This window comes from Rhinopithecus bieti, unplaced genomic scaffold, assembly GCF_001698545.2.
Source record: "Rhinopithecus bieti isolate Rb0 unplaced genomic scaffold, ASM169854v2 scaffold_3062, whole genome shotgun sequence".
Classification (NCBI taxonomy): Eukaryota; Metazoa; Chordata; class Mammalia; order Primates; family Cercopithecidae; genus Rhinopithecus; species Rhinopithecus bieti.
Genome location: NW_016804432.1, coordinates 5,831,500 through 5,844,940, shown reverse-complemented (window position 1 = coordinate 5,844,940; position 13,441 = coordinate 5,831,500). Strand labels below are relative to the sequence as shown.

Genomic DNA, 13,441 nt, shown 5'->3' with positions numbered 1-13,441 from the left:
GTTAAAAAGTAGCCATGCATCTCCTCAGATTGGTCATATTTAACAGATATGACTAAAATGGTCATCACTCCACACACTCTCCAGCAAAACTGGTATTAAGTCTGCATCTTCACTTAGCATGCACCACTTCTAATATAACACATTATTGACTTATTTGTTGATTACATTTCCCAACATCCTCCCACTATCTTTAGAATGTAGCCTCCACAAAGGCAGAGATTTTTGCTTTTGGCCATTGTGTTACTGCAAGTGCTTAGAGCAACCTCTGGCACCTGGTAGCACTCAAACATTCACTGACAAAACAATGTGGCAGATGAGGTCAGAGACACAATGGGATGGGATGGGGAATAGATAATTTTTGGGCTTTGTGGGCCATCTTCAAGCTCTGAGTGAAACAGGGAAGGCACTCCAGGATTCTAGGCAGAGCAGTGCTGTAACCTGACAAAGGTTTTAAAAGCATTGCTCTGGCTACTGTTTTGAGGATGGGCTGTGGTGGGCAGGGGTGAAAGTAAAAAGACATTCATGAACCAAGTATAGTAATTGGATGAGGAATCATAAAGTCACAGATTAGGATGAAAGTGGTATAAATGGTGATACGTGGTTGAATTCTGGATTGTTTTGAGGGGAAAGCAAATAGTATTTCCTGATGGACCGGATGTGGGCTGAGAGAAAGAAAATCAAGGTGACAACAAGGTTGTTCTAACTTAAGCAACTGGAAGAATTGTGTTGTCATCAATTGACTTGTGGAAGTTTGTGGGAGGAATATGTTTGAGGGTAGGGTGAGCTGTTTGGAAGTTCAGTGTTGGACATACCATGTTTCAGATGTTTTGTCAGACCATCACCAAGGGATGCCAAAGGCAGGTGGATCTGTGATTAAAGTTCAGGGGTGTGGGGAATTACATATGAATTATATAATTGTATAATTCAATTGAATAATTATATAATTATATATATAATATATATACAAATAACAATGGGATGCAAAGTGAGTGCAGAGAGGAACAAGGGCCAAGTACCCTGCAGTTAAAAGGAATGAATGAATTTTATCACAGAGCTAGAAAGAATCTCAGGTTCTTCTCAGGTAATAAATGTCCTGAAGGGAAAAAAAATATCATTATCAGGTGATGTTACTATATGAAGGAAAGGTAAGAGAACAAGCAAATTATGAACATAATTTAAAGATAGAATTTATTCTCTGATGGTTTACTCATGCAAACTGCACATAAAAGAAAATAGTACAGTTTGTGTAACATTGCAAATATAAGGACTGAAAATGCTAGGTACAGAAGTAGTATGACATCCTGAAAGTCAAAATGGAATTTGTGTTTATACACTAATAATGATTTTTATATTTGCTCAGTACAGACTGATTTACAATGAAAGTTTTGCTAACCTTGGTAAGCTTGTTAACCATTTACATGACTTCTTACATCTATGTAGTTTTATTTTACAGTTGCAAGAATTCTGTTACCAAAGAACCTTAACTTGCATAAGTAATAAGATGAAAGAAAAATGTACTGACGGACTTAGAGTGAAAAATTGAGGCTTCTCCTAACCTATTCAAACTACAATAAAAAATACCCTTCTTGCAGAATTCGTATTTTGTGCCTTTGAGATAACTCCTTAGAATAATGATATCAAAATCATGATTTGAAACTGATTACTTTAAAATAATGAAATTCGTTGAAAATTAAAATGTAAGAATTATCAAATAAAATGCTCTCATTATAATAAGCTAAACAATAAAATTCCCATTATCTTCATACTTCAAGTCCTGAAATGTCATTTATATAATCTGAATGTTTCCCAGTTTGGAACTTAGGCAGGTGGGATATTTCCTTGAATTATCAAGGATATTCCATACAGACTTTTAAAATGTCAGTCTCATTAGGAGATGGCACTGAGACTTTAGCAAATAGTGTAGTATGGATGCAGGACAAACTACACAACTTATTATAAATGCATTACAGATATTTACATAGTGGAATCCTGCTTGAATGCCAGAAGTTGCTACTGGGTAGGACTCATAACTATTTTACAAAGTTTTCTTACGCACATCTACTACTTTTAAAATTTTATGTTTAACAATTTATTCTATTTTAAAATATGTACTGTATTTTGAACATAACTGCAGAATAAAATAGATAATGGCACATTAGAAAACTAAGTATCCCACAGATGATTGGATAATGAGAAAAGTGTACCTACAATCATCTCATCAGAAACAAGCTACATCATGGAATGTTAGTTATCCAAGCCTGCACAATAATGACATTTTAAACTGCAATCATCTATTGGCCAGCATCACACTGAAGGCATCGTTAAACATTCAAGCAAAGATTGCTGGCATAAACTATTGAAAGACACATACACACACACACACACACGCACACACACACACACAGACACACACACTCTCTCTCATTCATGCACGCTTCCCACATTATAATTACATTGTTCTAAAGATAGATACTGATTTTTTTTCCACGAGAAACATTATCAAAATTTGCTACTAAAAGATGACAGTGCTTTCACAAGAATAAGTACAAGTTAGCTTGCAAGTACAAGACAATGGGGGTAAACAGTTTTAAATTTTCTAAGTAGTAATTTTAGGCTTTTCTGGCAACCATACCATACTTAATTATGCATAAACTTTGCAGTTTGTAACCTGAAATCTGTAAAAACAACAACAAAACAAAACAAGAGCTAATTTCGAAAATTATTAGATATTTGATAACCCTGTATCATACATTATATAATTTCATATTTTTTAGCCTCAAAACATAGGTGTAAAATATTGAATTTAAGACTTGAAAATAAAATCATTTTGAAATGCTGAAAATTCTAAAATTTGTTTACTTAAAACCTTAAATAAAAAAGGAAAATGATTATAAATGACCTTGATTCAGCTTAACAATGTGCATAAAAGCACTGTATGTCTTTACCATGTTTTCACTCACTTAAAAAAAAGTGTTCTTTAATGTTTTCCTTTTGCATAATGTGCAAAATAAAAGGCAAAAGATTAAAAGCAAATTTCTATCTTTCTCTTGCCTAGTGCTTTTATGACTCCGTTAACATTACAAAGTCAACAGGGACTATGCAAAACTTTGGTATAAATGATACTACTACTACTATCACAGCTGAGGGTTAAGGGGTGGTCAAAAGAAATGGAAGTGGGAAGAAAGATTCAGTAACACCCCCATTTATTAAAACACCAACAAATTAAAAGTGAAATAAACCACAATGAATTATAATACAATTTACACATTGAGCACAGAAAAATTAATAAATCTACTAATATTTATAAAAAAAGCAAAATCAGTCTTTTCCAGAGACTAAAACTGTTTTCAGTCTGATCAACTGCTGCTACACCAACTTTAGAGCCAAATTTAATTTCAAGTAAAAAAAAAAATTTACAACCACAGATTTCGCATAAATGGAAACTGGTCTTTCCTTGATTTCCCTTTGAAGTCACTAATGAGTATCTAAAACTGTTGTACTGCAGGTTTTTAATCAACTTCCTGAGGGCTGTGACTGGGAGGAAGGAGCCATAACGATCTGTGAAAGAGCAGGCTCTGTACTCTGGTCCGCCATCTGGGTGAGGACTGAAGTGGCTATAGCTTCTGCCTTGGAGGTTGAACTGACTCCATTGGATGTGCTGACCGAACTATGCTGTATAGCTTCTGTATGTGGACTACTCGGCACTGAAATGTCTTCTGAACTATCATCTTTATCAGCAGCTGGGTGAAAAAAAAGAAAAATTATTCATTTTCCTAAAATCTGTAAGAATGCACCATTATGCTGAGGCAATATACGGAGTAAAAAGTTAGAAAGCATCTTACAAAACTGATTAGACAAGTTGGTATTACAGGAATTGATATAGGTCATGAAGTAGGCAATTTTACCTGCAATAGGTCAAAAGAAGGCACAACCATGCATATGGAAACATCTGGGTACCCACTGCCTTATGGAATAGAGTTGAAGAAATATTTGCTAAATAGTGTTAAAGAAAGAAAATGAGGTAGAGTTTGGAAGACAGGCTCTTACAGATACAATCAAACATAAGTATCACATTTAACAAACTCAGTCTGGTTGGCCTACATGTCATTCTTATTATAAGATAAAAATTTATAACCACATGCATAAACAAAATGAATTCTTACATACAAATTACATCTTCAAATTATTCCCTCTGCATTCTCCAGAACTGTATTTATTCTGGCTGATTTTCCATCTATTGCAGCCATGAATGATTATAACACCTGATTCTAATATGCATACATATGAGAATAAGCAATATTTAGAATCTAAATGCCACCAGCTGTTATAGTTGCATGAATAAATTGGGATTCAAGTAAAAATCCATACAAAACTCTAAACATTGCAACTGAAAAGATATTCAGGAAAAGGCATTCTAAATATTTACAAAAATAAATCTGCAAATATTTAGACCTGAACAAGTCTTACACCCTTATTTTAATAGAACAGAATCCAGTAATTTCATTTAGTAAAAATTTGATATAGATAACACACAAATATTTATAGTATATGTAAGTTATGAGGAACAATGATAACATGAACACCTGGGAACTGTGCCGCCAACCTAAGAGAGAACGCTGCCATTAACACTTCTGCTTCCTGGAGGTTCCTGTCCTCACCAAAGGTAATCACCACTCTGACATTTCTTTAACCATTCTCTTTTCCTTTGTAGTTTTACCACATAGGTATGTATCCCTAAGCAACATAGTTCAGCTGTTTATTCTGAAACATTTTAAAAACAGTATCACACTGGATGTACTCTTTGGCACCTTGCTTTTTTCACTTGGCATTAAAACTTTATTCAGTGTTCAGAAGTGACAATAAGTAGGCTTTTAAAATCAAATCTGAGAATGTGTACTGATGGCCAGATGCCCATTCTGAAAGTCAATTAGTAAAAAAAATTGTGGATATCTTATGAAGCAGGACTTAGCCTATGATTTGCAATGAAGAAGATGCAGAGGGGGATACCTGATAGTGTCAACTTTAGCTAAAAAAAAAATTATTAATCTTGTGCATTTTCTGAAATATAGTTTTACAGAATTTTCAACATCTGCCTCAAATCCATGCATTTTGAAAAGCAGGTTTTCAAATACATTAATGAGATGGAACCCCATCTTCTCTATAACATGCTATAAATCAAAACCATACCCCTGGATACTTGACCTCAAGGTACAATAAAACAACAACAACAACAAAACCAACCACCAGAAGTAGTATTCCTTTAAAAATTATACAAAATGGAATGAATACTTTAAAAAATTATAGATTCAGATGGTACATATGCAGGTGTGTTACACAGGTATATTGTGCAACAGAAGTTTGGGCTTCTACTGACCATAGCTATCACTGAAATAGTGAACATAGCACCCAATAGGTAGTTTCTCAACTAGTGCCCCCCCTTCCCCTCTACTTTTCTGATCAAGCAATAATGAGTGTTACAAAATATTTATAATTCAGATATTAAAATAGCCAATCATTACATGTACAAAGAAAACAAAACACTGGCAATGACAGTTTAACTGGAGGGAATACTAAAAAGCTCTATTTGTTTATTTCACCACTATTCGTTAAAAGAACAACAGGCTGACGTTTCCCTGAATGTTGAGTTCAAGGGATACACCAGCTTTTAAAAATAAAGAGGCTGATCTGTGATGCGTGGTATAAGGAAATGTAAATACATACTGGAGGCAACAACTCAAAATGAAAACAGTAAATTATAAAGGATGAATGCTTACCTACAGACTTTCAGAATTAGTAAAAGCAATGTGATATATTTGCACCTATGTCCAGTAATAGGTGAGGGGAGGAAATGACTGGTGTAATCACAAACACCAGAGAGATACAGAAAGCCATGGTGTACTCAAAGAGCCACTTCCAGCTCTACCTAAGCTAAAAGAAACCAGTTGTTTGGCAGTTCAGTAATCTTGAAAGTTCTCTACCTATGTCCACAAGTTTCTTTTTCTTATTGAGATAGGGTCTCCCTGTCGCCCAGGCTGGAGTGTTATGGCACAATCACAGCTCACTGCAGCCTTGAACTCTTGGGCTCAAGTGATCCTCTTGCCTCAGCCTCCCAAGTAGCTGGGACTATAGGTGTGTGCCACAATGTCTGGCTTTTTTTAAACTTTTTTTTTAAAGCTTTTTTTAAACTGGCTTTTTTTAAACAATTTTCTGTAGAGATGGGGTCCCGCTATTTCACCCAGACTGGTCTTGAACTCATGGGCTCAAACAATCTTCCCGCCTTGGGGTCCCAAAGTGTTGGGACTACAAGGCATGAGCCACAGTGCCTGGCCCATACATTTTTTCAGTAGTAAAAGTATTTGTGGTTGATTAGTCCCTAAGAAGCTTTTCTTCCAATTTATAATTATAGAGACAATTATAATACAACTTTAATTATGCCCAGGTCTAAAGAATGTGAATTCATGGCAATAACATCACTTTTGTGCTTTATTTTTATTCTTCATGGAACCCAAATATTTAAAATGTACTCTTTATTATTTTCATTCAGGTTTTATATTACTTAACTGTTGGGGTGACTGTCATGGTTTTCCCATGATGGAGGGGTCTTCTTAGGAAGTAGGACTTTCAGTACTAAAACTGGGTGGGACAGACCCTATGGCTGTGACTTAGTACTTTCACCTTTACTTGCAAGATTTTGAAACATTCCTTAATTTCTACTAAATCTTAGTTTTGATTCACAAATGTCTTTAAAGATTTAGCTAGTATTACAACTCACCACTGTTAGCAAGAGCTGTGCACTACAACATAATGAAGAGTGTCAATTTTTCAAAGGTATTCACTTAGTCTTTTACTACTACACAACAGAGAAGTCAGACTTATTTCAAACATTTCAAATTTGAAAATATAAATTACTTGAAAATTTCTACAAAATCCAATTATCTCCCAAGAGCTGAAGAGAATTAATTTTATGGTAGAACTATATTTCAGTTAATTTGATTATCTACATGACTAGACAGGAATAAAGATAGGAGTATTTCCAAACAACAAAAATATACTATTCATTTCTTATATTCTCATAACTTAGTACTCTATGTACTAAAAATGTATTAATCTAGAATTTCAGTCATTTTATGTAAGTATACAGCATATAAACCCACGCATCTATACACTTAAGATATCTCTGTAAATCGACTGTCAAAATGAATACTGGTTTGCATCTGCTGAGCATACACTGCCTGGATAATAGAGTCAAAACTGTTGGGATTATCTAATAACTTATCAAAGATTTAAAAATTACAGGTAATTTTGAATTGGATACAATTGAAGAGGCCAGTTAACTTCCTTTTAATTTTATGAAATCATTTGTTTATTTCCTTTTAACCTATCAAAATTCAAGAGAGATTTCTTGTTAAGAAAATCACGTATGCCAGCACTTTGGGAGGCCGAGACGGGCGGATCACGAGGTCAGGAGATCGAGACCATCCTGGCTAACACGGGGAAACCCCGTCTCTACTAAAAAAATACAAAAAAAAAACTAGCCGGCCGAGGTGGCGGGTGCCTGTAGTCCCAGCTACTCGGGAGGCTGAGGCAGGAGAATGGCGTGAACCCGGGAGGCGGAGCTTGCAGTGAGCTGAGATCCGGCCACTGCACTCCAGCCTGGGCGACAGAGCGAGACTCCGTTTCAAAAAAAAAAAAAAAAAAAAAAAAAAAAAAAAAAAAAAAAAAGAAAATCACGTATGCATAAATGCTGAACTCAGTAGCTTCTATAGGAAATTATGTTGTTAAGTCAGATGGGAACCATAATGGCCTCATCCCTGAAGCAATCACTGTTAATATAAATCCCAAACATATTTCTATATGGTTCCAATTTACTCCACAATGTGTTTCACCATCCTGTCAAAATTACTAGATACCAAATAACCAAGATTTATATGCTCAAAACTGACAAAAATCAGCGTTCTTAAATATATATGGCAATTGAGAGTTGCTAAATCTATGGAATCTTTTAAATTAAAAAATATTGCCCATTCTGATGAAACTGCTTACAATGACTACAAGTAAAGATGGTGGCCATTAAGTTTTATCGTGAGCACCTGAGGAACTGTTTGCATCCAATACAAAATGTTTCTTTCTTCTGAATTACTGACACTGGCAAATTGAAATAAAGTGGATACATATGGTTGAAACAATCTTCACATTTACAAATATCCTGAAATATTACTAAATCATAAAGACGTAAGCTGTGGGTTATATATTATAAATGTTGCCTAATGCATTCCCAACTCTGTTATTTGTTACAAATTTGTATACTATGGACAAAATTGGCCATTTATTCAAGAGTAACAGCTGGTTCCAACACTGTGCATCTTATCAAAAAAGAAGGACATTACAAAAGGGAAAAGGCACAATTAACCTCTAAAATGCTGAAAACAAAAGAATCTCATTCTTTGGGAAAACATTTAGGAGGAAACTTATAAGCAGATAATTTAAGTACTGTTCCCGTTTTAGCATTTTATAACTACCTAGATAATCTCAATATAAAGGTCTACCACAATAAAAACATTACACAATGCTGACATTATCTAAGAAAGAATAATAGGATCTGATACCATAAAGGGATATCAAATATTGTTAAAGGCAGTCAGCTGATTTTAAAAAGAAAAATACCATCATTACTGAATGGAGGCTGGGAAAAAAGTAGTGTTTCACCCTGTCAATCTAAGACAAAGTGTTACCCTGAGAAGATGAACAACATATCATCAAGTACTTACAGTATATTTTAAATTATCAGCTAATCCATTTTGTTGATCTATAGTAATGCTTAGGAAAAAAGCTAGAAACAGGAAAACTCAAACTCTCTAGATTCTAAAAAAGTATACCTCTTTACTGCATTCTATAATAACCTTACAGAAATTCTGATATTTAATCTTAAATATTTTAAGATCCATTTTAAAGTAGCAGCTCAGTTCACTCTGGCGGTATTTCACTGACATAGCCTAAGGCTATAGGTAATGGAACATTACTCACTATGATAGCCAGATTTCTTCTGCATGGCGGTTACAGGGCAATCTTTATGAGCCAGAAGAAGCTGTTTCAGCTGTGCCACTTCATTTCTCAGCAGGGTGACTTCACTCTGGAGAAGAAACAACTTATGTACCTTATCACAAACTAAACATATATTTTACTGTTTAAAACAAGCGAGGATTAAAGTATGAAAAATGGACATCACTGGCAGAACATTAAAAACAAAGAAAATATGCTGATTAAATATGTCTAATCAGTACATGGCAGCTTTTATATTTTAGCATTTATTAAAAAGCTGTAACTTGAATAAAAATTTAAGTAAGATAATGCCACAACTGGATAGCATATTTTGAAATTGTTTCCATTCCCTTGTGACTTCCTATATATTATAGGTAACCTGTTGAAAGTATTTTTATTTTATATATGTTACATGCTCTTCTGATTACTTAAAAAGAAACATCAAGGGAGTCAGGTGAATTTTCACCAATTCCATTCACTTAAAAATGAAAAATTCATCCTAGAAATTCAATTAAGCAGGTTTCTAGTTTCCTAGAAACCAAGAGAAGCTCCACAGGGGAAACCAAAATAACCAAAGAATCATGGATACCTAAAATTCACTGCAAGGCACTCTTGCTGGACACTGAAACCAATGAAACTAGATGTAATATTTAAATGGCTTAGTTGCCTTTGACCCAGGCAATTTGTACACATCTAAATTTAAATCTGCTAAATCAATGGAGATTTGTCCTGATCTTCAGAATGAGTACTTCAGCCATTGTTTGGGATACATTAATCTGGTAAAAAGTTCCAAATTGAGCAAGTCCGACTAATTCCTTTGAGTTACCCCAAATATTAAAAACACATAAGTCAGTGATCATTACCAATACTCAAGAGTTAGAAATAATATGAATTTAATAAACTGGTAACATAAAAAATTCTTAACTTACAAATACCTCTACTTACTTGGACTTACAATAACTAAAACCATTCAGATTTCATCCATGAACCAAAAAGTAAATTAGAATATAGAGCAAACAGGTGTACATAAAAGCTCAGGCATGACATTTTCTACCTTATTTCTTAACCAGAAAGCTGAATATAAAATAATTTAGCAGGCCGGCCCGGTGGCTCACGCCTGTGATCCCAGCACTTTGGGAGGCTGAGGCAGTTGGATCACTTGAGGTCAGGAGTTTGAGACCAGCCTGGCCAACATGCTGAAACCCTGTCTCTACAAAAAATACAAAAATTAGTTGGGTGTGGTGGCGGGTACCTGTAATCCCAGCTACCTTGGGAGGCTGAGGCAGGGGAATTGCTTGAATCCAGGAAGCAGAGGCTGCAGTGAGGTGAGGTTGCGCCACTGCACTCCAGCCTTGGTGACAGAATGAGACTCCGTCTCAAAAAAAATAAATAAGAATTTAGCAGACCTGGGCCTCCATTAAGTGATAAATGACAGAAACATAAAAATCAAAAGAATAAAAGTTAAGCAATCTAAAGGCAAGTCTATTGGGTCAAACAGTTTCTCACACCCCAATAACAATGAACTACATCACTGTATTTAAGTACAGAACAAAAATTGATGCTCATAATAACTCTAAACCATTAATTAAAAGATTAAATTATTTAGAATACTATATTTGAGGCAAGAATGGGTAGACTGTAACCAAAGTACAAAAGGTAACATTTAAAACAGTTCTGTTTGAAAAGATAAGCTGTCATTTAGAAAACACCTTCTGCAACTGATGTCAATACTGCTAATTATGGCTCAGTATTAATGACACTATTGATGAAACCATGTTATGAATAATCCAATGTATATTTCCCAATGTATATCACCCATCCTGTCAGCTTGATTTTAAGACTGACGTCTACAAGTTTCTCTCATTAAATCCTGTAACAGGAAATGGGCTGGATATTTATTTTTAGTCAAGAACATACAATCTTTAACAGTCTGGTGATGGTGACCATGATTTTCAACTCTTACTGCTCTTCCGATATACTCTATCCTTTAACACCAAACACTAGTAATGCTTCACGCCTCTCATACACTTGCTGCCTTCACATTAGCCTGAACAATATGAAATAACCAGTATTTGTCTTAACTTACAAAAATAACAGTTTGAAATTGCTAGCTAAATACATACTGTTGTCTTTATCTTCTCTTCTTTGTCTTGCTAAATATTTTATTTAAGTGCCAACTCAGTACAGTTTAGACTGCATAGGAAAATAAGTTAGATGCCTATTTCTGTGTTCCCACAGCCATATACTTTTGTGTGTATATATACAGATCTCTTCCCTAGTGCTTATCACACTGGATTGTAACTTTTGGTGTACTTGTTTGCTACCTCTCCCAGACTGGGAATTTCTTGAAGGCAGAACATATCTTTTTCTTGGTATCCCCAGAGCATAGCATATTGCCTGATATGGACTGAGTAGAGAGACATATTTTAGAGAGGACCATGTACTTCTATGTCTAGGAGGTAAAAAAATATCAAAGAAGGTGAAATAAAAAAGCTTGAATAATATGAATCTGGTCAGAGGTCCTAACTTCATCATTTATACCAACAATCTCACTGATACAGTTACATTGTTAATTTTCTCAGTTATGAAAATTGGCATATTATATAGTATCACCTCAATTACAGAACTTTAAAAATCACAAATGCCTTCTCTCTTAAACACTCTATACACTCACAATAAACCATATGATGAAACAAAATGCTGTATGTGACAAAAGTATTGAAAGTGTTATGCGTTGGCTAATTGATATAAAATAATTGATTTAAATATAGACTGGGTGTGGTGGCTCATGCCTGTAATCCCAGCACTTTGGGAGACTGAGGCGGGCAGATAACTTGAGGTCAGGAGTTTAAGACCAGCCTGGCCAATGTGGTGAAACCTTGTCTCTACTAAAAATATAAGAATTAGCTGGGTGTGGTGGCGCATGCTTGTAATCCCAGCTACTTGGAAGGCTGAGGCAGGAGAATTGCTTGAACCAAGTGGTGGAGGTTGAACCACTGCATTCCAGCCTGGGCTACAGAGTGAGACTCAGTCTCAAAAAAATAAATAAATACACACACACACACACACACACACGCAAATTATCTCTTTAAATAGGCAGGTCTGAAACTGATGAACAAGACAACAGTTTCTATATTTCAAACTTAACTGTTGGTGGTGTTCTGGCTGTTGATCTAATTAGACTACCCGGTTCACTAACATGTAGATGTAAAGATGCCACTAGCGAGGAAAGGTTAATGAACATCCAGGACTGAAGAGGTACAGTACTTGATACCTGTTACAATGTACATTTGTGCTAAATGAATTTTAATTGGCATTAACTTGGGGAAACAATGGAAAAGGCCAAGAAGAAGAAATTAAAAATTAAAGCTTTTGCACATTCTTTTATTTTTTAATTTCTGTTACTCTTTTTTCTTTTAAAAAACTCTGCACATTCTTATATATAAATTTGCATGTATCTAAAAGGTATAACATACAAGCATGCTGTAAATTATATTTATCCAAAATTCAAATAACCAATTTTCCATTATACCTTTTAAATGGCAGAAATGGTTAAGAAATAAACCAACAAATTCAAGGTGTGCACAACAGAAATTCAGTCCAATTTTTTACATTGTCCTGATCTAAAATGTTTTACAGTAACATTTTCCTAATGATGATTCTGAAGCTCAAAAGTGACTTTTGGATGACAGGTTACAATTAAATATTGTATTATTACTGTACTCTAATAGTCGATTTCATTAAAAGATGGTATCACCACTAGACTAAAACCAGTAAACGAGACACAATTACTGGCTAGGAATTGGGACTGAGAGAAATACTACAAAGCAAACATAGCTGGGGTGCAGGTTAGGCATGAGGGTGGGCCAAACTTTGAATAAGTAGATTAGTTGAGCTGCACAGCCCTAGTAAGTATAAGCATATGCTAGTGGTAAAGACCAGGTCAAGCAGGGGTTGGAAATAGGATGCTCACGCAGGTAAAGGTTTTATAACTGAATTAGTTAGAAGAGGCGAAAGCTAAGTGGTTCCTAAGTCATACACACACACACACACACACACACACATTTATTTATTTTAGTAGAGATGGGTTTTCACCATGTTGGCCAGGCTGGTCTTGAACTCCCGGCCTCAAGTGATCTACCTGCCTCGGCCTCCCAAAGTGCTGGAATTACAGGAGTGAGCCACTGCTCTTGGCCTCATTTATAATAAACATAGTACATTCAACAAACTACTCCAAGCATTTAAGAATTTTAGTCTCATGTACACACGCATAAAGAAAATACTGTATTCTTAAAAATATTGGCCGGGCACGGTGGCTCACGCCTGTAATCCCAGCACTTTGGGAGGCCGAGACGGGCGGATCACGAGGTCAGGAGATCGAGACCATCCTGGCTAACATGGT

At 35.2% G+C, this 13,441-nt stretch overlaps 1 protein-coding gene across 1 annotated transcript in view; it reads right to left on the bottom strand.

Moving 5' to 3' along the window:
* Positions 1–1,162: 1,162 nt before the first annotated feature.
* The window catches only part of ATF2 (activating transcription factor 2), a 93,802-nt gene continuing 81,523 nt past the window's right edge, over positions 1,163–13,441 (bottom strand). The window contains 2 exon segments of the mRNA XM_017868322.1: positions 1,163–3,740; positions 9,025–9,130. Coding sequence (XP_017723811.1) covers positions 3,514–3,740; positions 9,025–9,130 — 333 coding nt within the window. The 3' untranslated portion in view covers positions 1,163–3,513.